We start from the raw sequence: 25759 nt of genomic DNA, 5'->3' as shown, positions 1-25759 counted from the left end.
TCCCAAAGTTAATGATTTCTGATCCATTACATTGGACCCTGTTACAGTGTTAGGGAACCACATATGTTTCCTTCTAAAAGTAGTATGCTCTATATTCAGAGTGAGTAGTTTAACCTTTCTTGCCAATAAAATCCTGTACCTATTATGGATACTCTGTTTTGTCCAGGTACACGTTTGTATGGATAACAGTAAGTGAGTATTTCTTTGTGAAACTAATTTTTTCATTTTAAGTGATTTGTGCCATGGTATCATTTAAAAAGAAAACAACTCTTAAAGTCTGTCTTGAAAATTACTAGTATGGAATAGCACCAAGGTTTGTCCATTAATTTTACAAGCCAGTGTTTATCTGTCTGCTCCAAATTGAATGTGTTGTAGTCTTTCCTGGTATATGAGTTTGACTGCTGGGATTCAGAAATGCAGTATATGCCGCAGCAGAGGAATGATGGAAAATTGAGATGTCAAGCTGAGTAATCAGAGCTCTGTGGAGGTGGACAGCTGTGTTCCTTGTGATACACCGGGGTAGTTTGTTTTTATGGCTGGTCACATAGATTGGTGAAGTGGGAAGCATTTCAATTAAGTTTCAATTTTCTCATCTTTATACTCACCTTTTTCCTAAAAATGAGGACAAGAGAAGACTTTGAAAATAATGAAACAAGTTATGGTGTTCTACCATTTATCATTGGTTCTTTACTTCTGAATTAAATTTATATATGGAAAGATGGGATTTGCTAAGTAATGTATTTTAAGGAAAAGAGCTTCCTTTATAGCACAATACTTATTTTATAATTTATATTTTATTATATTGTATATGTATTTTTTTAACAGGGTATCCAGAAGTTGGCTAGTCAATATCTGAAGAGAGACTGGCCTGGAATAAAAGCTGATGATCGGAATGATTACAGGTAACTTAATAAGTAGCTCTTGCCCATTTTCTTTAAAACTGGTTTCACACAGACCCATGTCACATATATACAACATAGACTCCAGTTTTTTAAAAAATTGCTTCTTTCCTCTGCTGTGTTTTTAGATATAATGTCAAAATTATCAAGCAATGTTAATGTTCTACAACATATATAATGTATATGAAATAGATCATTTTCATATGTCTTAAGCCAAGATTACATTTTGTTTAATTGATACCCACATAGGGAATTTAAAGCAGACAGATGACAATGGAACACAAATTGTTTTCTCAGTGACCTATAGATGAAACACATTATCACAACAATAATGAAACAAGATTGTAATTTCTATCATGATCATTGATTCTTTACTTCTGAAACAAATCCTACATTTGGAAAGATAGGATTCTGTGAGCCTAGGGGAAAAGAGTTTCTAAGTTACATATATTTTATATATATATATGTATATATATATGGTATACAGACACACCCACAAGGTATCTAGAAATTGATTAGTCAATATCCCACATACGAATTTTAAAGAAGGTAGACAACAATGGAATATAAATTGTGTCTTCATACAGACGTCTTTAAAGTATTTATAATTTTGTTTAGAATTTGGTGTCTTTTTTGCAGTTAATTTGGAAGTATTTATTAGCTTTTGTGCTCAAGACTGTCCTTAGTGTTGAGGGAACCAGAGGTCAAAGACAGGATTTCAGAGCTTGCAGTCTGGCTGAAGTTAAGACTAATTATTACTCATGAAACAATAGCAGAGAATCCAGGGTAATTAAGAACTCAGTATTGAAGTGTGTGGTTTGGAATCTGAATATGAAATCAAGTTGCTGGATCATCAGGTAATTTCTTAATGGAGATGGAAAACTGCAGGATACACAAGAAACCTTAATAGTTCTTCACAGTTGCAAGACTGATAACTTGGAAGGTGGCATGATAGCTATAAATAATACATCTGTAGTTGCAATATGGAATAATAAAGCAAAACAGGAAATAAATATAGGAATTTTCTTGTGGACTTTTCAGTATCTACAAAGTTCAGCTAAGGGGGGAAAAGAGAGGAGATGAAACCCTAGGTGAAAGAGACAGGCAGAGCAAAGCCTTGAGGTGAAAGTGAGAATGATATGTTCAGTATTGCTGGCATGAGGAAAGCCTGACCAAGGAAGAGATTGGTTGCTAGAGAGTAAAGAAGGACTCCAACTTACAGATAGGTTCTATTCCAAGTTTGTTTGAAATTCAGGATGCAGGTTACCAAAAAAATAAAGATAAGGTTCTGCTCCCAGGCTAGCTTATGCAACCTAATTTTTAAAAGTATGTTAAGCCAACTTTTACTAAATATTTACTGTATACCAGATACTATACTAGGAACTTTATCTCCCGTGATTATCAAAACGTGATAATCAAACCTGTGAGGTACATATGATTATCCCCTTTTTATATACGAGGAAACTAAGTCTCTGTATGCTTTACTCAAGGTCACACAGCTGTTTAAACCCTCAGTCAGGGCTTCCCTGGTGGCGCAGTGGTTGAGAATCTGCCTGTCAATGCAGGGGACACGGGTTCGAGCCCTGGTCTGGGAAGATCCCACATGCTGCAGAGCAACTAGGCCCGTGAGCCACAACTACTGAGCCTGCGCGTCTGGAGCCTGTGCTCCTCAACAAGAGAGGCCGTGATAGTAAGAGGCCCGCGCACCGCGATGAAGAGTGGCCCCCGCTTGCCACAACTACAGAAAGCCCTCACACAGAAACAAAGACCTAACACAGCCAAAAATAAAAAAAATAAAAAAACACTCAGTCATTTATTCATTCATTCTTTCTTTTTTAATTAATTAATTTATTTAATTTTGGCTGCATTGGGTCTTTGTTGCTGCGCACAGGCTTTCTCTAGTTGCGGTGAGTGGGGGCTACTCTTCGTTGTGGTGTGTGGTCTTCTCACTGCGGTGGCTTCTCTTGTTGTGGAGCACGGGCTCTAGGCACATGGGCTTCAGTAGTTGTGGCATGCGGGCTCAGTAGTTGTGGCTCATGGGCTCTAGAGCGCAGGCTCAGTAGTTGTGGTACACGGGCTTAGTTGCTCTGCTGCGTGTGGGATCTTCCCAGGGTCGAACCCCTGTCCCCTGCATTGGCAGGCGGATTCTTAACTACTGCGCCATTAGGGAAGTCCCTCATTCATTCTTTATTTATGAGATAGATGTGAAATATCTACTTACATGCTAGTTGTTAAAGTAGACTTCAGTATTAAAGAGAGTAGAAGGTATGGTTCCTGTTGTTAAGGAGCTTAAAGGAGATAGCCACTATAAACAGTTGCGATATTGGGTAGTAGTAGAGGTGCATTGGGACTGTAGAGGAAAACCTAGGCTTCTAGAGCTGAGTCTTAAAGGATGTGCAGGAGTTCATCAGTGTTGGGCAGAAGGAATTCTAAGCAGAAGTAACACCTTAAATGCAGGGAGGCATGAGAAAATATGAATGTTAGGTAGCAATGAAGTGTGTATGGGTTGGAGGGTAAGAGGAGTGGTGGACCTGGAGGATACCTAGATAGGCATCATGAAGGACTTTGCATATCACAGAGTTTCTTTTTTATTCAGAAGATAACAGAAGCATCAAAGAATTTCCATAAGAGGAATGACAAGTTCAACATACTTCAGTAACTGTATGAAGGTGGACTAAAGGGATATGAGGAAGAATTCAGAAAGAATAGAATTGCAGGAATTTAATCCCTCATCGTTTCTTATTTGAACCATGAAAATTATAGTAGAAATTAGGTTGTGGGGCAGATTTCAGAGATTTTTAGAAAACTGAAGCTAGAGGACTTGCTATTGATTTGGCAGTTTTGTTTTTTGTGTTTGTCAAATTTGTTCTGAGACAGACTACAAACAGTTTTCTGTAACTGTCAAACTATGAAGTAGTTTTCTCAGTATCTAAAATAGCTCTTAGAACATAGAAGGCATTTGATAAATATTTACTGACTGAAGGACGAAGTAGAGGGAGGGAGAGGAAGGATTGTAGAATGACTCCCAGGTTTTTTAACTTAGGCAACTGAGAGGATGGTGGTGCCATAGTGAAAAAAGACAATAGATCAGGATTGAGGGTGAGAATGGCAGTTGCCATTTTTTGTTTGTTTGTTTATTAGGAGTTTATTTCAGCTCTAGTCAATTAAAATTTCCCTTTAACTTTTTTTGTTTATATTTGTATTGTTAATTTAAAAATTCTTACCCAAATAATGCATTCTTGTTGCATGTGTAACAGAGTATAAAGTGTACCTCATCCTCTTTGCCAAGCATCTTCCATTCACATTTCTACTAGAGTAATTGCTGTTAGAAGTATGTGGTCTTTTCTTCCATATTTTTCCTGTGCAGTGCATACATGAACATAAACAGTTGTGCTGTTTTTAACAGAACTAGAATTATTATATACATATGCTTTTGTAATTCCCTCCACACATACACCTTCCATACACATACCTAAGGAGTCTATTTTACTTTAGTTTTTATTTTTTTATTTTATTTATTTTATTTATTTATTTATTTTAATTTATGGCTGTGTTGGGTCTTCGTTTCTGTGTGAGGGCTTTCTCTAGTTGTGGCAAGCGGGGGCCACTCTTCATTGCGGTGCGTGGGCCTCTCACCATCGCGGCCTCTCTTGTTGCGGAGCACAGGCTCCAGACACGCAGGCTCAGTAATTGTGGCTCACGGGCCCAGTTGCTCCGCGGCATGTGGGATCTTCCCAGACCAGGGCTCGAACCCATGTCCCCTGCATTGGCAGGCAGATTCTCAACCACTGCGCCACCAGGGAAGCCCTATTTTACTTTATTTTTTATTTATTTATTTTTATTTAAATATGGTTGATTTACAATGTTATGTTAGTTTCAGGTGTACAGCAAAGTGATTCTTCAGTTACACATACATATATTTTTTTCTGATTCTTTTCCATTATAGGTTATTACTAGATATTGAATGTAGTTCCCTGTGCTATACAGTAAATCCTTATTGTTTATCTATTTTGTATATAGTGGTATGTATCTGCTAATCCCAAACTCTTAATTTATCCCTCCCCCTCCTCTTTCCCCTTCGGTAACCAGAAGTCTGTTTCCTCTGTCTGTGAGTCTGTTTCTGTTTTGTAAGTAAGTTCATTTGTATTATTTTTTAGATTCCACATATAAGTGATATCATATAGTATTTGTCTTTCTCTGTCTGGCTTACTTCACTCTGTATGATAATCTCTAGGTCCATCCATGTTGCTGCAAATGGCAATATTTCATTCTTTTTAACGGCTGAGTAACATTCCATTGTGTGTGTGTGTGTATGTGTGTGTATCAATCACATCTTCCTTTATCCACTTATCTGTTGATAGACACTTAGGTTGCTTCCATGTCTTGGCTATTATAAATAGTACCACTGCAAACATTGGAGTGCATGTATCTTTTTGAATTAGAGTTTTCATCTTTTCCGGATATATGCCCAGGAGTGGGATTGCTGGATCATATAGTAACTCTATTTTTAGTTTTTTAAGGAACCTCCATACTGTTTTCCATAGTAACTGCCCAGTTTACATTCCCACCAACAGTGTATGAGGGTTCCCTTTTCTAAGGAGTCTATTTTAGATGTCCCTTCAAGTCAGTTTGTTCAGGTCCCCTCTTCTTTTTAATGGCTATGTTAGTGCCATAGTGTGGGTAAATCATAGTTTTGTTATCCATTTCTCTGTTGGTAGTTAGTTTATTACTATTGCAAATAGTGCTGCAGTGGATAACTCATGTATGCACATAGTTATATCTTTGTGCATTGTGAAAGTATATCTATAGGGTTAATTCTTAGAGGGGAACATGCTGGGTCAAAGGGTTTATACATTTAAAATGTGAAACTATAAATTAACCTTCATAAACTCTGTCTTAGTATATTTTACATGTCTTCAAATTTGATTTGAAATTACCCATTTCTTTTTATTTTTTACCAACAGGGCACATGGTCAATCTTTGAAAATTTTCGCCAGTCTGATGACACATGCACCATTTAATGCCATTAAACCCACCCCCATTTGCCTGGAAACTAGACTTCTGTAATACTACTTTCTCTTAGACCTTTTTTGTTTGTTTGTTTAAATCTTTGAGGACAGGTTTTTCAGTCCTGTCTTAGTTTGTTCAGGCTGCTATAACAAAATACCACAGACTGGGTGGCTTATAAGTAAGAGAAATTTATTTCTCACAGTTCTTGAGACTGAAGTCCAAGACAAAGATGCTGACATGGTCAGGTTCTGGTGAAGTCCCTCTTCTGAGTTGCAGACTTTTCAACTTTTAGCTGTGCCCTTACTTGGTAGAAGGGGTTTGGGAGCTCTGTGGGGTCTCTTTTATAAGGGCACTATTCTGCCTTCACCTCTGCAAAGCCTCACCTCCTAATACCATCATCACCTTTGGGGATTAGGATTTCCACATATGAATTTCAGGGGACCACAAACATTCAGACCATAGCAAGTCCTTTCTATGTAAATATTTCTTGGAGTTCCCTCAGCTCTCTTGTGACTGTTTTGAGTAATCTTATCTATATTTCTATCTTTAAGTATTGCCTATAAACTAGTAATGATCTGTGTTTTCATTAACTCTTCAGCTTGGGAACCAACAAGTCAGCTGCCTCCAACTGTGACTTCTTTTCAGACCTCATCTTCTCTTAGGAATGTTAAATAGCTGCTTCTCTGTCTGTGATCTCTCCCCTTCACGATTTCATTGCCACAGTACCACCAACCTGTACGTCTGTATGTCTTTGTAAAATAGGCCTACTCTCACCACCTACTTGAAAATCTTCTATTGTTTCTCCTTGCTAATAGTATGAAATTAAAAAAAAAATTTTTTTATGATATCAAAAGCCAGGAAGAATCCTGACCCCAAATTACCTTTCTTTCCTCCTTTCTGGCCATTTCTCCTTCTTTCATGCTTGGTTCCCCAACCCTTGGGCACCTTAAGCTGCAGTTGTACTGCAGTTCTTATCAAACCTCAGCTGGACTGAGTATCAGTCATTCTCCCTGCCTTTACTTCTGTTACCTAGGCTGAGGATAGTCTCCCTTCCTACTACCAAAAACAGCAATACATGAACACTTATTTATTAAATACCATACTTTCTCCTGTTATCAGTCACTATGTAAGTTAATCTTAGATTATGAATTCAACTTGTCACATTTTCTAGAGTCTTCTTGATGTGTGGTGCTGTATTCCAGGCCAAGGGTAGATCTGTGATTTTTGTTTGTTAAACTTTTGTTTTCACTTAAAAAAAAAATTATAGATTCATGTGCAGTTTTAAGAAATAATACAAAGAGTGTTCTTGTACTCTTCACGCAGTTCCCCCAGTAGTAATATCTTGCGTAACTATAATACAACATCACAACCAGGAAATTGATATTGATACAATCCACCAATCTAATTTAGAATTCACCAGTTTTACATGTACTTATTTGTGTGTATGTAGGTGTATGCATATTAAGTTCTGTGGTGTTTTATCACATATGTAGATTCGTGTGACCACCACTACAGTCAAAATAAATTTGTTGGTTTATTTCTTAATAAAAATTTTCCCTGATAAGGTTTTCTCTGTTTTCCAGTGTAATAGTCAAATGAGAAATAGTTCACAGCGTGATTTTAGGTGGTATATGGATCAATATTTTTGAATTTTACTAATTAAAACTTAATTATTATGGCAAGTTTTATTTTTCAATTAGAGTGGAATATGAAGTAGTAAGATACATATATTTTAGTTTAAAAGATGAGTCATTTTAACAAAAAATAATAATGGTACAGGAAATATGAGGCACAAATTGTGTAAGACATACACAAAGAACTTAGTATACACCTTTATTAGAGTGAAGAGACTCTTTTTAAAAATTCTTTAATAGTAATGCTGGACCAAGAACAATCTTGTGTCAGCAGAAGAGCAGAGGTTTGGGAGCCAGACAGATCTGGGTTTGAATCTAGTCTCCATCATTCCCTCCTCTCCTTCCTCCTGTAAATATATATTGAATGAGTGCCTGCTGTGCCAGACCCTGTTCTAGGTGCTGAGGATATAAGAGTGAATAAAACAAAGCTTCTGCTGCATGGAGTCTTCATTCTAGTGAAAGAAGACAAGACAATAAGCATATGAGTAATTAAACATTGTCACTTGGTGACAAGGACAGTAAGCATAGTAAAAGGAAAACAGAGTACCTAGAAGTGGTTGGCACTGCAGTGGATATACTGTGTAGAGCCTAGACTTTAGGGAGACAAGAGCAAAATCAGAGAGAGAGGTCATTTAGGCTATTATAGTAATCCAGGCATGAGATAATGGTGGCTGAAACCAGGGTAGTAGCAGTGGAAGAGATAGACAGTAATCAGATTCCATTATATTTTTAAAGTCTAGTGAACAGTATTTCTTGGTGAATCAGATGTGGAATATGAGAAAAAAAGGAGGAATCAATGATGATTCTAGGGGTTTTGGCTTGAACAACTAGAGGTTTGAGTAGCTGTCAATGAGATGGAATAGATTAACAGAACAGATTTTAACGAAATCAAGAATTTGTTTTTGAACATGTTAGTTTTAAGATACCTACTAAATATCCAAGTTGGATATGTTAAATAGGCAACTGAGGGGTTAGGGAAGATGTCTGAATTAAAAATTCAGGAATAGTCAGCATAGTGACAGTATTTAAAGCCATGAGACTGCATGAGCTTATTTAAAGAGTGAGTGTGAAGAGAAGAAGCTGACTGTGGGGACACTCTAGCATTTACGGGGCAATGAGATGAAGAGGAACTAGCAAAGGAGCCTAAATTGTGGCTAGTGAGATAAGGCTAGACCAAGAGAGAGAGCTATCCTAGAAGCCAAGTGAAGATAGCATTTCAAGAAGGATAAACTAGGTCAGTACTGCTGATAGACTGAATAATAGACCCAAAGCTTGAATTGACTATTGGTATTAGCCACAGGGAGATCTTTGATGACCTTGACAAGTAATTTTAGAATGGTGGATGTTAAAACCTTATTTGAATTGAATCAAGAGTGACCAGGAGGAGAAGTGGAAACAGTAATTTCAGACATTTCTTTTGAGGAGTTTTGCTGTTAAAGGGAGCAGACATTGGGGTGGTAGCTGGAGAGAAATGGAGGGTTGATGGAGGGATTTTTTTTTTTTTTTTTTAAGATGCGAGACATTATATGAGTATGATCCAGTAGAGAGGGAAAAGTTGATATTGTAGGAGAAAGCACAGTTACTGGATTGCTGTTGAGTTAGAGGTTATATAGTGTAGTACAGATGTGAAGGGTTGGCCTTCGGAGCACAGGTAATTCATTGGAGTAAAAAGAGGGATGACACAGTGTATGGGTGCAAAAGCAGGGAGATAGGTAGATGTGGAGGGAGCATGTGGACATTGTCTTCATACTTCATTATCAGCTGAAAGTGTGGTCATATTAGAGGTTTGAGATGAGAGGAAAAGGTGGGAAATAATTATCTAGAAGAGTGAGCAAATAAGTGGATTAGGGGAATATAGTAGGATTGCTGGGGGGCACTAAGGGATTATTTGACATCAGTTGAAAGTGAGACTAGGCAGCATGATTATTGTTTACTCCAGCAACGTTCTGTTGAACAGACATTGGTATGGTGTAAACAGAATTTTGGATTTAACCAAGTTTGGAATTTGTAGATTATAATGACCGAAAGAGGACTTCCCTGGTGGCGCAGTGGATGGGAATCCGCCTGCGAAGGCAGGGAACACAGGTTTGATCCCTGGTCCGGGAAGATTCCACATGCCATGGAACAACTAAGCCTGTGTGCCACAACTACTGAGCCTGCGCTCTAGAGCCCATGTGCCACAACTACTGAGCCCATATGCCACAATTACTGAAGCCCGCGTGCCACAACTACTGAAGCCCGCGTGCCTAGAGTCTGAGCTCCGCAACAAGAGAAGCCACCGCAAGGAGAAGCCTGTGCACCGCAACAAAGAGTAGCCCCTGCTCGCCACAACTAGAGAAAGCCCGTGCGCAGCTAGGGTGTACGTTAGAGGGTGATCATAATGGTGGACCATGAAATCTAGGCTGGGTAAGGAGCTGTAAAGGGAGATTATGAGAGGGAGTGAAAGACAGTGGAAAGGAGGTAGGATGAAATGGATTGTGGGCTCTGATAGGGTTGAGTAATTGTTGAAGTGAGAATCCTAAAGGGAGTGAGTGGAAACAAGAGGTGTTGGTCAGAGATTAGATGATTAAATTGGTGTTAGAGCAGAGGGGTAGTTATTGATAATGGCAAAGTTTAGGTTATGACCATGAGAGTACTATTTCCTGGTGAATAGCTGTAGAAAAATTTCACAACCTCTCCAAGCCTTACTTTTTCTCCTCTGCAAAATGGGGATAATGCCTACTTTACAAAGTTGTCATGAAGATTAAATGATATGACAGATGTAAAATACATGACATAGTGCCTAGAATGAGATAGGTTCTTAAAAGAATTTTCTTCCTTTCTTATATAATTTTGAGCCTCATTTCCTGAACTGAGCAGAATAACAAAATACCATAAATGCTTGATACATTTCCTTATGTTTCAAAATTATATATATGAAGCCTAGTGTAATAAAATTTTTAGAAAATCACTCTATAACCCATTATTATTTTTTCCCAATTGGAATGAAAAACACCACTGCCATTGGAACTACCACTATTGTGTTAACAAGAAGTACTTCTATTTCTTCTACAATTCTGTGACTATTACTATTTATTCATTTAAAAGAATCTGTGTGGCAAGAATTTTCACATCATTTTCATTTAATTGTTAAAATAGCCCTGTGAGGTGCATGGTGCTGGTATTTTTGTTATTTTTCCATTTGCCAGTTGAGGAACTGAAAGTATAGTGAGATGTGCTACATACGATTATATTGGTTAAACTAGAACTTGAACCCAGGTCTTCTGACTGACTGGTACCCGAATTTCGTGAGTCATGGTGTGTCATTGTTGTGAATATGTTTGCCTGCTATTTATTTGTCTGCTAGTCTCTAAAGATCTCTTTTTAAACTCTGTAATGAAAGGACTTTTCTTTTTATTGTACAGTCCTCATAATTTATACATTCATCCATTCATTCAACACATACTGATTATAACCTTTCTAATGGTTAGGCCATGTGCTAGGCCCTAGAAATAACAATACAATTGTGAGAAAGACATATACCCTTCATGAAATTTTTACTATAGTGAGAGGGACAAACATTAACAATTAACATAAAAATATTTGTAATTGAAGGAATAGTGCTAGAACCATGTGAACAAATAACAGGGAGGGACTTGATTGAGTCTGTGCATTGGCTTGGTGGTGATCCCAAGACTTCCCTGAGGAAGTTACATTTAAGTTGAGATTTCAAGGATGAGCAGCAGTCAACTAGATGAAGAGGTAAAAGGAAGAGGGTGCTACCTAAGGGGCGATCATAGTTTCCTCCTTATTCCCCTCCTCTGTCCTTCCTTCTTTCCTTTATTCCTTCCTTCCTTCGGATTACAGTTCATAATTGTCCTTGCTCATTTTCATTATGATTTAAAAATGTATTTTAAGTATAAATTAATAATTGCAAAACATAGTACTGAATTTTTCTCTTGGTTCATTCTCTGAGAAAATCAATTATCTGGACTGCTTAGGAGGTTCTGTGGTGAGTTTACATTCTAGATTCCATTGGTAGTCATGCAGTAAGGCCATGGAGGACATTAATTTTGCTGGGTTTTTTTTCCAGTTTTATTGAAAAATAATTGACATACATCACTGTATAAGTTTGAGGTGTACAACTATATGGTTTGATTTACATATATTGATGAAATGATTACCACAATAGGTTTAGTTAACATTTATTATCTCGTATTCATTTTGCTCTTCTTAAGCCCATCGTTGCTTTTATGCTGACAGTTTTTGCTGGCACAACACACTGACTCTTTTTTCCAAAGGGAAAGTAACATACCTCTGCTTAAATAAGTGAATATTTCCATCGAAACTGATGTATTTGGTGTATTTCAAACTACTAATCCATTACACAAACTGTTTATTCCCTTGGTTGAGAAGTACAGCTTCAAGTTTTTTTTAGTTCCAAGTAGGATGGAGACCCAGGCAAATTTTCTTTTTCTTGTTTTCACACTGTCATCCATTGACCCACAGCTAGCATTTTATGTAGCACATGGTCCCATACATTGCTATAGTAGGAAATCCACGTGACACAAGAAGGGAAATCTTAGGAGATGGATATTATAATCTATCGGTGCAAGTATCTCTTTTTAACAAGGTACCATTCATTGTTATGGTAAGTTATAAAATATGTTTGTAACTAGTTTAGGAGCATATTGGGACTGACTAAGGCATTTAGCAAAGCAGAAGAGAAGGTTTGAAAAGGAAGTTGGCCACAGAAAGCAAAGGATGAATAATTCTTTGACTTTACCAAAAGATTTCTGAGAGCACATTTATCAAGCAAAGGTGATGGGACTTGCTTGGAATGACTCCAGGCCGCAACGTGATGCTGGCTAAGCATTATTACAACAGAGAAACAGATGTAGAGCAATGATACCATAGACTTCTTTTCTCTAACAAATAGACTTCTCAAGAACATAAACAGTTGTTCATGATTTTTTTTCCAGCCACGTCAGTTTATGTAAGTTGAAAGAAAATGTACTTTAGAGGTATTCGTCTATATCTCAGTACTGCCACACTCTATTGTGATCTAGAGTGATCCTCTAAATCAGTGGTCCCCCCAACCCATCACCGGGCCGCACAGCAGGAGGTGAGCGGCGGGCGGGCGAGCTAGCAGAGCTTCATCTGCTGTTCCCCATCGATCACATTACCACCTGAACCATTGCTCGCATTACCGTCTAAACCATATTCCCCCCTCCCGCCCCCCGTCTGTGGAAAAATTGTCTTCCATGAAACCAGTCCCTGGTGCCAAAAAGGTTGGGGACCGCTACTCTAAATCTATCTGAGCCTCAGTTACCTCATCTGTAAAATCAGGAAAATAGCATAATGAAATAATGAAACTTGATATTCATAATGACACTCCTGAAACAGTGAAAGGCCTGGAAAGTCTGAATTATTCACTAATTTTTATAGTGTTAGCTTTGTCTAGAATTGTAATCCTTGTATCACTTTACTTCAGTATCAAGAATAGCTAATGAATCAAAATAGCCCATTGTCAAGCTATAGAGGAATAGAGTGTATTCCAAGTTTCTACTTGTTATATATGCTAAAAATGCTACTACCTATGAACCAATATAAATACACTTTAAACTATAAAGAAAACATTCATTTTGTTTGTCAGTGCTAGCCAGTGAGCAAAAGGTTAGGCAACTTATTCTTCCTTTCCTCTGCCTAATACTTTTCTGTCCCTCTTTGAATTTAGGAGCATGTATCCTGTTTGGAAATCTTTTCTCGAGGGAACAATGCAGGTAGCCCAGTCTCGGATCAATATATGTGAAAACTATAAAAACTTCATTTCTGAGCCTGCAAGGACAGTGAAAAGCCTAAAAGAACAGCAACTAAAAAGGGTATCGTTTCTATTTGTTCTTTTCTTGTATGCATTTTAATATCTCACTGCTACATTTATAATCTGCAAGATTATGTTAAATTGCATTGTACACTTTGAGTTTTTCTATATGGTCCAAATGTTTCTGATTTTAACATGGATTTTCTGATTTCAACATGTTCCTTCTAACTACTGTATTTTATTAACTGACAAAGGTGAGTGTAATTTGAATCTGTGGACATTCTGAAAGCTCAGTAAACACTTCTTACAAATACTTTTCAGCTTAAGTAAATAGATTCACTTAGTTTGGTGTATATTAAAATAGTTACAATGTTATTAATCCCACTAAGTCTTGAGAAAATTGGTCTCAGTTTCAACTTGACCCATTTTGCATAATAATTTAAAGGAAGTTGACACATTGTTACTGAGTCTAAGCTCCCTTTGCTGGCTACGCACACTACAGGCCAGTAAATTGGGAGGTGAGGTGTTAAGGCAAGGAATGGCGACTTTATTCGGAAAGCCAGCAGACTGAGAAGATGGCAGACTAATGTCTCAAAATAACCATCTTACCAGGGTCTGGATACCACTTTTATAGAACAGAGAGGGGGAAGAGGTGAGGAAGTAAAGTAAAAAGGCTGTTAGTTTTGCCTGGCTTGGCCAGCATTGGGGAGGGGATGGGTTAATTTCTTCTTTTCTGAAGCCATTCACAGGTGGGCCCGGTCAGATAGTCTCCTTGTGAGCTGAACAAAGGCACTTTAGTTTAACATTCAGGCAGAGGGGCAGGGTTCCCTGAGGCAGGCCATTATGTATGATTATAATAACAAAAGCAACGAAAAGCAAAGGTTAAAGTCAAAGAAACAGATCCAACATGGAGTCAAAATTGGCTCTTCCCTGTTACCATATCTTGACCATATATAGCAAACTTATTACCAAAAATAGTTTACTCTAAAGTTTAGCTATATAGGTTACATAAAAGTTTTTAAATAGATATGTTTCTTTGTACAGGATTTTAAAATTCATAGAAAAAATCATTATTAAATGTGATTTTTATGAAAAGCTTGCTATTGAAAGTAGGTGATTGAATTGTGTCCTTTTAGGAAAGGACACAGTTTTACAAAATTAGAGATTATCGTGATGCCTAATAAGCAATTAAATTTTTCTTATGGAAGTATTAATACTTTAGAAAATATTAAAGTGATTATTTAAGGAAATAACATTTCGCAAGCCATCCATTGTTTTGATTCTAATTGTCCTTTGGATTGTCACTACTTTTTTACAAACAAAAAAAACTAATCTTCCTTGTTTGCCAAAGATGATTTTAGTAGCCTGAAATCAATATGTTAAATGTATCTCTTTCAAGCACTCACTGTAATATCAGTGGGTTTTAACATATTTGTATAAGAATGCCTCAGTTTTATCTTTGCTCAAAATTATCTCTTTCAAAACAAACCTAGCGAATAAACTACGTGACCACTGACCAAACATTGCTTTCTAATGGAAGAAAAAGCATTGTGTGTGTATGTGTCCATCAGTGCCTGCAGAGAGAGGGTGGGAGACAGAGGTAGCGAGTTGATACTACTCCTTCCTAACTGGGAGGAAATACGATGTTTCAACTAGCCAATGCATTCACCAAATGTAATTGAATTATTGGAAGTTCTACATTTCTCAGTATAGGAATTTTTTTTTTTTTTTTTGGTTGCACCATGTGACATGTGGGATTTTAGTTCCCCAACCAGGGATCAAACCCACACCCCCTACATTGGAAGGGTGGAGTCTTAACCACTGGACCACCAGGGAAGTCCCAATATCAGAATATTTTGAAAGAGTTAAAACCCTTTGTGCTCTTCTCTGACCTGAATTTAACTAACATTCCTGGGCAAAGAATGTTAAGAATGTTTGGTGAGCTTTGACAAGTCCTCATATCTGTGAATTAACTTATATTATAGCTGATAATAATGGTGTTTGTTTAAGCAGTTGTTAAACACTAAGTATATATTGAGCATACCTGTCAGGACTCTGAAATTACAAATGACAGAAACTTACTTCAAACTGGCTTAAGCCAAGAAGAGAATGTATAACTAAACATTTCAGCTTGGATGGAATCCAGGCAGGGGTGGATCCAGGTCCTCAAATGATGACATTAGAGTTCAGTCTTTCTTCCCATCCATTAGCTCTGCTTTCCCCAGTGGCTTCATTCTTTAGCAACTCTCTCTACGTGGTGCCCCCCAAAGTGCCAGATTTACAAATATCAAAGCTAGCAAGCTAGCAATCCCACATTTTCCACTTTCCCCAAAGTTCTAACAAAACTACCAGAGTTAAGGCTCATCAACTTATCTTGGGTTACAGAGGTTACAGTCTTCATGCAAACTACGTGGACTAAAAATGGGAAAAGATGATTCGCCAAAGGAAAATTGAGATAGGTTCCCAATGGAGCAAGAAAAGCAACACATAGCCACAACTATTGGCTCCTCCAGTTGTACTTCCCAAACTTTACAACAAATTGACTCCACATAGGATCAGAAATCATCATTTTTCTTCCTGTACTTCTCCAACCCTTCCTCCCCACGCTTTTTTTTTTTTTTTTGCCTATATTTGGATAATCTTGTATTTTATTTTCTTCTTTTTTATTTTAGTGTGATAAGAACACTTAACATGAGATCTACCCTCTTAACAGATTTTTAAAGTGTACAATACAGTATTTTTGTACAGATGATGTCTAGAACTTGCTCATTTTGTATAACTGAAATTTTGTACCTGTTGGTTAACAACTCCCTCCTTCCTTTTTTTCCAATCCCTGACAACCACAATTCTATTCTTTGCGTCCATGAGTTTGATTATTTTAGATATTTCATGTAAGTGGGATCATGCAATATTTGTCCTTTTGTGACTGACTTATTTCACCTAGCATAATGTCCTCCAGGTTCGTCGATATTGTTGCATGGATGCATGCATAGGATTTCCTTCTTTTTTAAGGCTGAATAATATTCCATTGTATGTCTATACCACATTTTTTAATACATTCATGCATTGATGCACATTTTGGTTGTTTCCATATTTTGACTTTTGTGAATAGTGCTGCAGTGAACATGGGAATGCTAATATCTCTTTGAGATCCTGATTTTACTTCTTTTGGATAAATACCTAGAAGTAGGATTGCTGGATCATATGGTAGTTCTTTTTTAATTTTTTGAGGAACCACCATACTGTTTTCCATAGCAGCTGCACCATTTTGCATTCCCACCAACAATGCACAGCAGTTCCAGTTTCCCTACAACCTTGTCAATGTTTGTTGTCATTTGTTTTTCTGGTAATAACCATTCTAACAGGTGTGAGATAATATCTCATTGTGGTTTTGATTTGCAATTTCCCTGGTGATTAGTAACATTGAGTAATGTTACACTTTTTGTTATCAATTTTCCTCCACTATTAGCTTTTTAATTTTATAATCTTGTTATTCTTATAGTAATTACCTTAGAGAGTCCAGTATGCCTGTCTGACTTACTATAATTTACCATGAATTGGCACTTTTACTGCTCTCCAAACTTTACTCTAAATTAACTTATTAAAGTCTAATGTGAATTAGTATTTTACCACTTCATGAACAATATAAAAATGTTTTAATAGTATAATTCCATTTACCTCCCCGTTATGACTTTTGTGCTGTTAGGCCTTTTGACTCTGTCCATGTCTTTTGTACTTTTTCTGCATTTTCTGTGTTAATACCCTTTTTTCTCTCTGCACTTCAGTCTGAATGTTTTCCACTGATATCTTGCAGCTGATTAACACTCTGTCCTGTTTCTTTTTTTTCTTTTAATTTGTTTTGATTGATTAATTGATTGAAGTAGAGTTGATTTACAATATTTTGTTAGTTTCAGGTATACAGCAAAGTGATTCAGTTTTATATTTTTTTCAGATTATTTTCCATTATGAGTTATTACAAGACATTGAATATAGTTCCCTATGTTATCCAGTAAATCCTTGTTACTTAACCATTTTATATATAGTAGTTTGTATCTGTTAATCCCATACTCCTAATTTATCCCTTCTCCCCTCCCTTTTCTCTTTGGTAACCATAAGTTTGCTTTCTGTATCTGTGAGTCTGTTTCTTTTTGTATGTAGATTCATTTGTATTATTTTTTGGATTCCACATATAAGTGATATCATACAATATTTGTCTTTCTCTGTCTGGCTTACTTCACTTAGGATGGTATTCTCTAGGTCCATCCATGTTGCTGCAAATGGCAATATTTCATTCTTTTTTATGGCTAAATTATATTTCATCGTGTGTGTGTGTGTGTGTATACCACATCTTTTTTTTTAATTTTTTTTATTGGAATATAGTTGATTTACAATATTGTCTTAGTTTCTGCTGTACAGCAAAGTGAGTCTGTTATACATACACATATAACCACTCTTTTTTAGATTCTATTCCCATATAGGTCATTACAGAGTATTGAATAAAGTTCCCTGTACATGCCACATCTTCTTAACCCAATTGTCTGTTGATGGGCACTTGGGTTGTTTTTGTGTCTTGCCTTTTGTATATAGTTCTACTATGCTGTTCTGCTATTTTTAATTTGCTTTTAAAACTTATCTTTTGGAATTTCAGTATATTTTTCAGTTCTGAAATTTTTATTTGATTTTTTAAAAATGGAGTCCATGTTTCTGGTGCAGTTCTCCATGTTTTTTCTTTATCCTCTTAAATGTGTCACTCCTAATCTCTGTTTCATAATTCCACTATCTGAATCACTATAGGTCTCTTTTTATCATTTACTGTTTCTTTGTTTGTTTTTGGTCATTTGGGTCTACTGGTTTAGTAGGCCTCACAGTCCTGGACATTGTGGATAAAAATTATAGAGGCTCTGGAAGATGTTTTCTATTTCCAAAGAGAGTTAAGTTTTCTAGCAGGCATATGGAACACTATCAGATCACCTTGATTGTGTTAGGGTCTGGTTTTAGGCTTTTTAGTCTGGTCTATTTCACTTATGTCCTTATTCCTGGGGTCTTACCTGAAAGTATGGGGTGCTTACCAAAGCCTTTCTACTTTGACAAGACTTGAACTCCAACCTTTGTCTTCTCAACATGATGTAGCTTCTCTGATCCCTCTGTTCACTGCTCAGCTTATTAACCTTTCAACTACTGTTCTTTCCTGAATTTCTTGGAATTTCACTATACACATGCCATTTAGAAGTCAACTGATGACTCAGGGAAATCGCATGCAGATTTTTGGATTTGCTTCTCTGTAGTACCCTTCTTCCCAGGTCTGGCCTCTCAAGTTCCTGCTCTTTGGGCATCCACAAACTCCAACCTCTGTTTCCACAGTCTAGTAAAAAACCACTTTGTGTTTATATCCTACATCTCTGTGCCATGATTCAACAATTGCCCTAAGGAGAAAAGTCAAGGTGAATGTAGAGCTTACCTAGCTGTGCTTCTGTTCTTCCAGATATCACAGTCCCTTAAGTCCAGCGTATATTGCTGTTGTTTAATGCTGGCTATTTCTAAAAATCTCTTTTGTCTAACTTGTACAGTTTCTAGACTATAGGAAGATAGTCTAAAACAACTTGTTCTGTCATGATCACAACCAACTTTTTTTTTTTTTTTAATAAATTTATTTATTTATTTTTAGCTGTGTTGGGTCTTCGTTTCTGTGTGAGGGCTTTCTCCAGTTGCGGCGAGCGGGGGCCACTCTTCATTGCGGTGCGTGGGCCTCTCACTCTCGCGGCCTCTCTTGTTGCGGAGCACAGGCTCCAGACGCGCAGGCTCAGTAGTTGTGGCTCACGGGCCCAGTTGCTCCACGGCATGTGGGATCTTCCCAGACCAGGGCTCGAACCCATGTCCCCTGCATTGGCAGGCAGATTCTCAACCACTGCACCACCAGGGAAGCCCACAACCAATTTTGACTTAAAATTCTCCCTCAGTAACATTTTTTAATTGAGGTATAATATTTATAATATAAAATTTTATAGTATATACAAAAATTTATAATGTTATGTTAGTTTGAGGTGTACAGCATAATGATTCAAAATTTTTATAGATTATACTCCATTTATAGTTATTATAAAGTACTGGCTATATTCCCTACACTGTACAATATATCCTTGTAGCTTATTTATTTTATACATTGTTGTTTGTACCTCTTAATTCCATATCCCCTCTCTTGCCCCTGCCCCCTTCTCTCTCCCCACTGGTAACCAATAGTTTGTTCTTTATATCTGTGAGTCTGTTTCTTTTTTGTTGTATTCACTAGTTTGTTTTATTTTTTAGATCGTACATATAAATGTTAACATACAGTTGTTGTCTTTCTCTGTCTTACATTTCACTAAGCATAATACCCTCTAAGTCCATCCATGTTGTTGCAAATGGCAAATTTTCATTCTTTTTAATGGCTGAGTAGTATTCCATTGTGTGTGTGTGTGTGTGTGTGTGTGTGTGTGTGTGTATACACACACACACACACACATACATATATATATATACACCACATCTTCTTTACCCATTCATCTGTTGATGGACACTTAGGTTACTTCCATATCTTGACTATTGTAGATAATGCTACTATGAACATTGAGGTGCATGTATCTTTTTGAATTAGTGTTTTCATTTTCTTTGGATATATACCCAAGAGTGGAATTGCTGGGTCATATGGTAGTTCTATTTTTAGTTTTTTGAGGAACCTTTATACTGTTTGCCACAGTGGCTGCACCAGTTTACATTCCCAACAACAGAGTACAGGGTTCCCTTTTCTCCACATCCTTGCCGACATTTGTTATTTGTGGTCTTTTTGATGATAGTCATTCTAACAGGTGTGAAGTCATATCGCATTGTGGTTTTGATTTGCATTTTTCTGATGACTAACGATTTTGAATATCTTTTCATGTGCCTTTTGGCCATCTGTATATCTTCTTTGGAAAATTGTTTATTCACATGTTCTGCCCATTTTTGTAATCAGGTTGTTTGTTTTTTTGATATTGAGTTGTATGAATTGTTTATATATTTGGATTTTAACCCCTCTGTAAATTTTTTTTGAAGTCTTTGTTGAATTTGTTACAATATTGCTTCTGTTTTACGTTTTGGTTTTTTGGCCGTGAGGCATGTGGGATCTTAGCTCCCCCTCCAGGGATCGAACCCGCACCCCCTGCATTGGAAGGTGAAGTCTTAACCACTGGACCACCAGGGAAGTCCCCCCTCTGTAACATTTTTTTTTTTTTTTTTTTTAACTTTCACTATTCCTTTATTTATTTATTTATTTATTTATTTATGGCTGTGTTGGGTCCTCGTTTCTGTGCGAGGGCTTTCTCCAGTTGCGGCAAGCGGGGGCCACTCTTCATCGCGGTGCGCGGGCCTCTCACCATCGCGGCCTCTCTTGTTGCGGAGCACAGGCTCCAGACGCGCAGGCTCAGCAACTGTGGCTCACGGGCCCAGCTGCTCCGCGGCACGTGGGATCCTCCGAGACCAGGGCTTGAACCCGTGTCCCCTGCACTGGCAGGCAGATTCTCAACCACTGTGCCACCAGGGAAGCCCCCCTCTGTAACATTTTAATGGTCATGTTCTTTTTAAAATTTTCTCTACTTCATCAGTTTTCTTTTATAATACTTGGGGATAATTTCAGATACAATTATAAAGCGTCTGACTGTTGTGAAGATTATAATGAGAATTATATCATGGCTTTTTCTAAATCATTTTCTGTATGCTGACATTTGCTTATAAATCAAAACAAGAGCCACAATGATCTATGGCTTTTTAAAATTTAATCTATTCTTTTTTTTTAATTGAGTTAAAATTGACTTATTAGTTTCAGGTGTACAATGTAATCATTTGATATTTGTGTATATTGCAAAATGATCACCTCAATAATTCTAGTTAACATTTGTCATTCTTATATTAAACTAGCTATGCTTTTATCCATATCTTTCTCATTTATACTAGAGTTTACCTTCCTTGAAATAATTGAGATTCACATTTGTATGATACTTTAGAGTTTGTAAACTGCTACCATATCCATTATAGTCTCATTTGATTTTCATGACAACCTGTTAGGTATGTAAATATTATTATTTTTCAAATGATGAAACTGAGGCTAAGAATGTTAGAGAGACTTAGGTAGTAAATTATTGAGCAGGAACTTGAATATACTACTTCCTAATTCCAAATCGTATTCAATCCTTTAAAAATACTTGGAGTTTAATGTTTAAATAGGCTTACAGAAAAATACATACAACTTTTCACCTCAGTAGACTATTTATAGATGTTCCCTACTCCTTTGCCTAATTAGTTTTTATAGTAGTTGTAATTAATACATGGATAATTTGTTTTAGGATATCCTGTTTTCTGCATCCTCTATTTCCAAATTAATTGTTAATGTTTCTATACAAGCTTTATGTTTATTATTTTTTACTTCTGAATAAATTTTTCATTTACTCTGCTTTATTTAGTCATTCCTCTGTTTTATTACCACTAAGGTAATAAAAGTTAACTTTTTAAAAAGTTCTTTTCTTTTCTTTTTTTTTTTTTTTCTTTTTGGCCACACAGTGCGGCATGTGGGATCTTAGTTCCCTGACCAGGGATTGAACCCTCACCCCCTGCAGCTGAAGCGCAGAGTCTTAACCACTGGACCACTGGGGAAGTCCCAAAAGTTATTTTCTTAGGATGAATTTCCAGGACAGGACTACTGGGTCAGAGGATGTACTAGTTTGTAGGCCTTCAATGTATTGATCCAAGTTACCTTTATTTTTATTCCTGTCTTCAAGTTATTAGCAAGTCTATCTATCCTAGTATCTGTCATACTCAGGAATCGTACTTTTAATTTCTTCACTAGGATCCTGAATTTTAATATCCAAGTTTGTCATTTTGTATGATCCCTTAGCCCTAATGTACACTTACACATTCATTTCTCTGTCTGCTCAGTGCTGATAACTCTTGAGAAAGAGCTGGGCATGTATCACATCAAGGCTTTTCTTAACATGGTTATTATTAAGCTTGTTTTTAAGTATATGACTTAATCCACCTCAGAAAATTGGATTTCTACAGAAGAAATTTGTTTTAAAAGTTGGAAAGGAAATCCTATTCCTTTGCAAATTAAGTTTGATGACTTTTATTTAATAAATATTTTTGATATTTTGTTATGTGCAGGCATTTTCCTTTGAAGAAGAACCCAGCTTACTCTCACTTGGAACAGTTCACTTGGGTGATGGAAACATTTGATTGTCGTTTTAATGAATGTTAGGGAAGAAAGGATCACAAGAGATCTCTTCAGTGTGCACACAGGCTATCTCTAATACTGTTTGATAAACAGTATCTTAGAAACTTATGTAAAGGGAGAAAGCAAGTAGGAATAGAATCAACCAGAGTTTTCTGATGAGATTTTTGAGAAATCCTTTTAAAGATATGAACTGCCACAAAATTCATCTGATATTGTGACACATATAGAAAGTAATTTAATTTAATAACCTTTTATAAATGAAAATGAATTAAGTAATCTCTATAAGATGTTTGGTTACCCGAGACTAAGGAGAGATGTCCTTTAAAGGGTAGGGATATAAGGAGTGAGTGACTATGTGTTTGTGTTTCTGTGTGTGTGTGTGTGTGTGTGTGTGTGCGCACACACATGTGTGCATGCATATGTGCTCATGTACAGGTACCCATGGTGTTCACTTCGTGTGAATATACTGAGATCCTATCCACGTGGTTTGCAGTCCTCAGGAAAACGTTTGACCTACTGTGTTTCATTTCCTCTCAAAATATTCAAATTAGCAGACCCTTTCAGTGCTTAATATCACCCTGGGACTCTTGGGCTTCCCTTCATTGATCAGTTTTCTGAGACCAAGTTTCATTGTTTTGGATGAACATTTTGGATGTAGATACCTTACACCTGACTCCTCTTTTAAATAATCCATCCCATTTGCCCATTAAACACAGTTGTCTTTTTTCAGACCATGCCCCAGTTCCTAGTTATTAATATCTAATTGTAGCCATGGAGCATTCTTTCAGCTCTTCACACATGCAAACATGGCATTATTGGGATGTTTAGCACTTCTCTATAGGAGTATCAGGTTGTCACGGTATTATTTAGTAAATAAGAGATTTGTTTATGATAAGGACTATTAAAAATTAAAGATTTTTCGCAAGATAAAAGCTTACTATTTTAGTATGTCTATATAATGAAACATTGTTCAGCCATAAAAAGGCATGAAGAATTAGTACGTGATACAACGTAGATGAGCCCTGAAAACATTATGCAAAGTGAAAAAAGTAAGATGTATAAGGCTATGTATTATATGATTCCATTTAAACAAAATGTCTGGAATAGGAAATTTATGAAGACAGAAAGTAGATAGTGGTTGCCAGGGGCTAGGGGGTAGGTGGAAATGGGAGTGACTGCTAATGGGTATGGGGTTTCTTTTTAGGGTGATGAAAATGTTCTGGAATGAGACAGAGGTAATGGTTGTGCAACCTGGTGAATATCCTAAAAACCACTGGGGTATGTGAGTTATATGTCAATTCTTTTAAAGCTTACTATTTTAAGATAAAGTAACTGTGTGAAACCTTAAAAACATGGTTATCACAAAACTAGGGTACATACTATAATGGTAAATTCACCATATGACTTTGGGTAAGTTGTTTAACCTCTTTAAGTCTGTTTCTTCATCTTAAAATTGGACTAATATGAATACTTTTATCACAGAGTTGTTTTGAGGACTGAGTGTGATGTAATACCTATAAAGTGCTGGACATAGTGTATTGTGCTTGTGCAGTGCACATAGGGAGTCTTCTTAAATGTAACTAAACGTTCAGACTCATAAGTATCGTAGGCCACACCTGGCATGAGGATTACTTAGAAGGACATTAGGACAGGGAACACAGTTAAGCAGCAGGGCGGCATCCTGCATTAGTAGAATTAGTTCTCCCACCAGTTTATGCTTCAGTCTACATAGCTGATCAGAGTTATTCTGTTTGGTCCCCAGGTGACAGGTCTGGGACAAGGGAATGAGACTCACATGTGCAGGGGTAGCCACAGACTCTAAAGGAGAGGAAAACCTTTTATTACAGCTCTATAGACAGAGCTTCCAAGGTCCCTGCAAGGGACATGTCCAGATACAGGAGTGACCATACTCACAGAAGCCCAAAGCCAAGACTTCTCCATCAAATATTTGTAGTTCATTTGTAGTTTCTCCCAAGTTGATGCAATTTACCCATCAGGTAGATTCATATTTATACGTCGTGTTGCTGAATAACCCAGTTGACATTGTGTCTTAGGTTTCTGTTGAAACACAGACTTTGGAAGTTAAGGGTCCAGTTTTCATGCAGCAGGGAAAGAGGTGTTTTTTTGTTTTGTCTTATTTTACCCTTTATTCACAGCCTGACACTTATTAGGTGCTCAGTAAATGTACCCATAGGGAACCTTCCAGATCTCTCACTTCCTGTAAAGTAGTGAAACTCTAGCCTATATGTCACATGTCTAAGTTTATTTGTGCTTTATCCTTGCTTTTCTGATGTCCTTGTTCTATTCCACACTGCTCACCCTGGCAAAATAGTCCCTTACTTACCAATGTCTCTTCCTGCTTTGCTGTGTTTTTTCAGTCTCCACCATGCACTGGCTATGCTATTCCAGGCTCCGAAGTTTTTCAATGGGGGCTGCCCTGAACTGGCCTCAGACTGGTGAAACTTCTCAGTGGTTTGTTTCAAACTGGGGAAAATAATTCCCCCTTTGGATATCCAGAAGAGTCCCAAAGCAGTGTTACTTTGGCCCCATTGTGTTATAAGAGTTTATTTGTTAAATATTTCTTTCAGTTATTATGTCTGTCTCTTCTCCTAGAATCTCTATGTGTATGCAAAGAGTTGAGTTGGGGATAGTTTTGAGTAATAATTGTTATGTGGTACCCAGGTTTCTTGCTTCTCTCCTTCATCTTGGGCTTATCCTGTCAGACTTCTCAGATTTCTTATTTATTTATATTTTTGGCTGCATTGGGTCTTCGTTTCTGCGCTCGGGCTTTCTCTAGTTGTGTGGAGTGGGACTACTCTTCGTTGCAGTGCACTGGCTTCTCACTGGGGTAGTTTCACTTGTTGCGGACCACAGGCTCTAGGCACGTGGGCTTCAGTAGTTGTGGCACGTGGGCTCAGTAGTTGTGGCTCGCGGGCTCTAGAGCACAGGCTCAGTAGCTGTGGCACATGGGCTTAGTTGCTCCGTGGCCAGACTTCTCAGATTTCAATCCTCCTTTCCCAGAAGTGAATCCTTCAGTATCCTTTGTACCATCAGTTCCCCAAACATATAGAGAAACTTTATTAATATTATGAAGATTACAGAATTGCTTTAATCCTTTGCCTTTATTGCTATGCTCCAACACTAAGAGCATTTTCACTGTTGCTCTTCTTATGCCTTA

At 37.1% G+C, this 25759-nt stretch overlaps 1 protein-coding gene across 6 annotated transcripts in view; it reads left to right on the top strand.

Annotated features, from left to right (window-relative positions):
• Nucleotides 1-25759, top strand: part of FCHSD2 (FCH and double SH3 domains 2) — a 310099-nt gene that overhangs the window by 132930 nt on the left and 151410 nt on the right. For all 6 annotated transcript variants that reach the window (XM_082342951.1, XM_082342953.1, XM_082342955.1 and 3 more), the window contains exons 4-5: nucleotides 826-902; nucleotides 13260-13404. In XM_082342951.1, the coding sequence (XP_082199077.1) occupies nucleotides 826-902; nucleotides 13260-13404 (222 nt within the window). The remainder of the gene's footprint in view (nucleotides 1-825; nucleotides 903-13259; nucleotides 13405-25759) is intronic.

This window comes from Balaenoptera borealis (genome assembly GCF_965194805.1).
Source record: "Balaenoptera borealis genome assembly, chromosome: 11".
Taxonomy (NCBI): domain Eukaryota; kingdom Metazoa; phylum Chordata; class Mammalia; order Artiodactyla; family Balaenopteridae; genus Balaenoptera; species Balaenoptera borealis.
The sequence above is the reverse complement of the archived record's forward strand: the minus strand, read 5'-3'. Positions and strand labels throughout refer to the sequence as shown.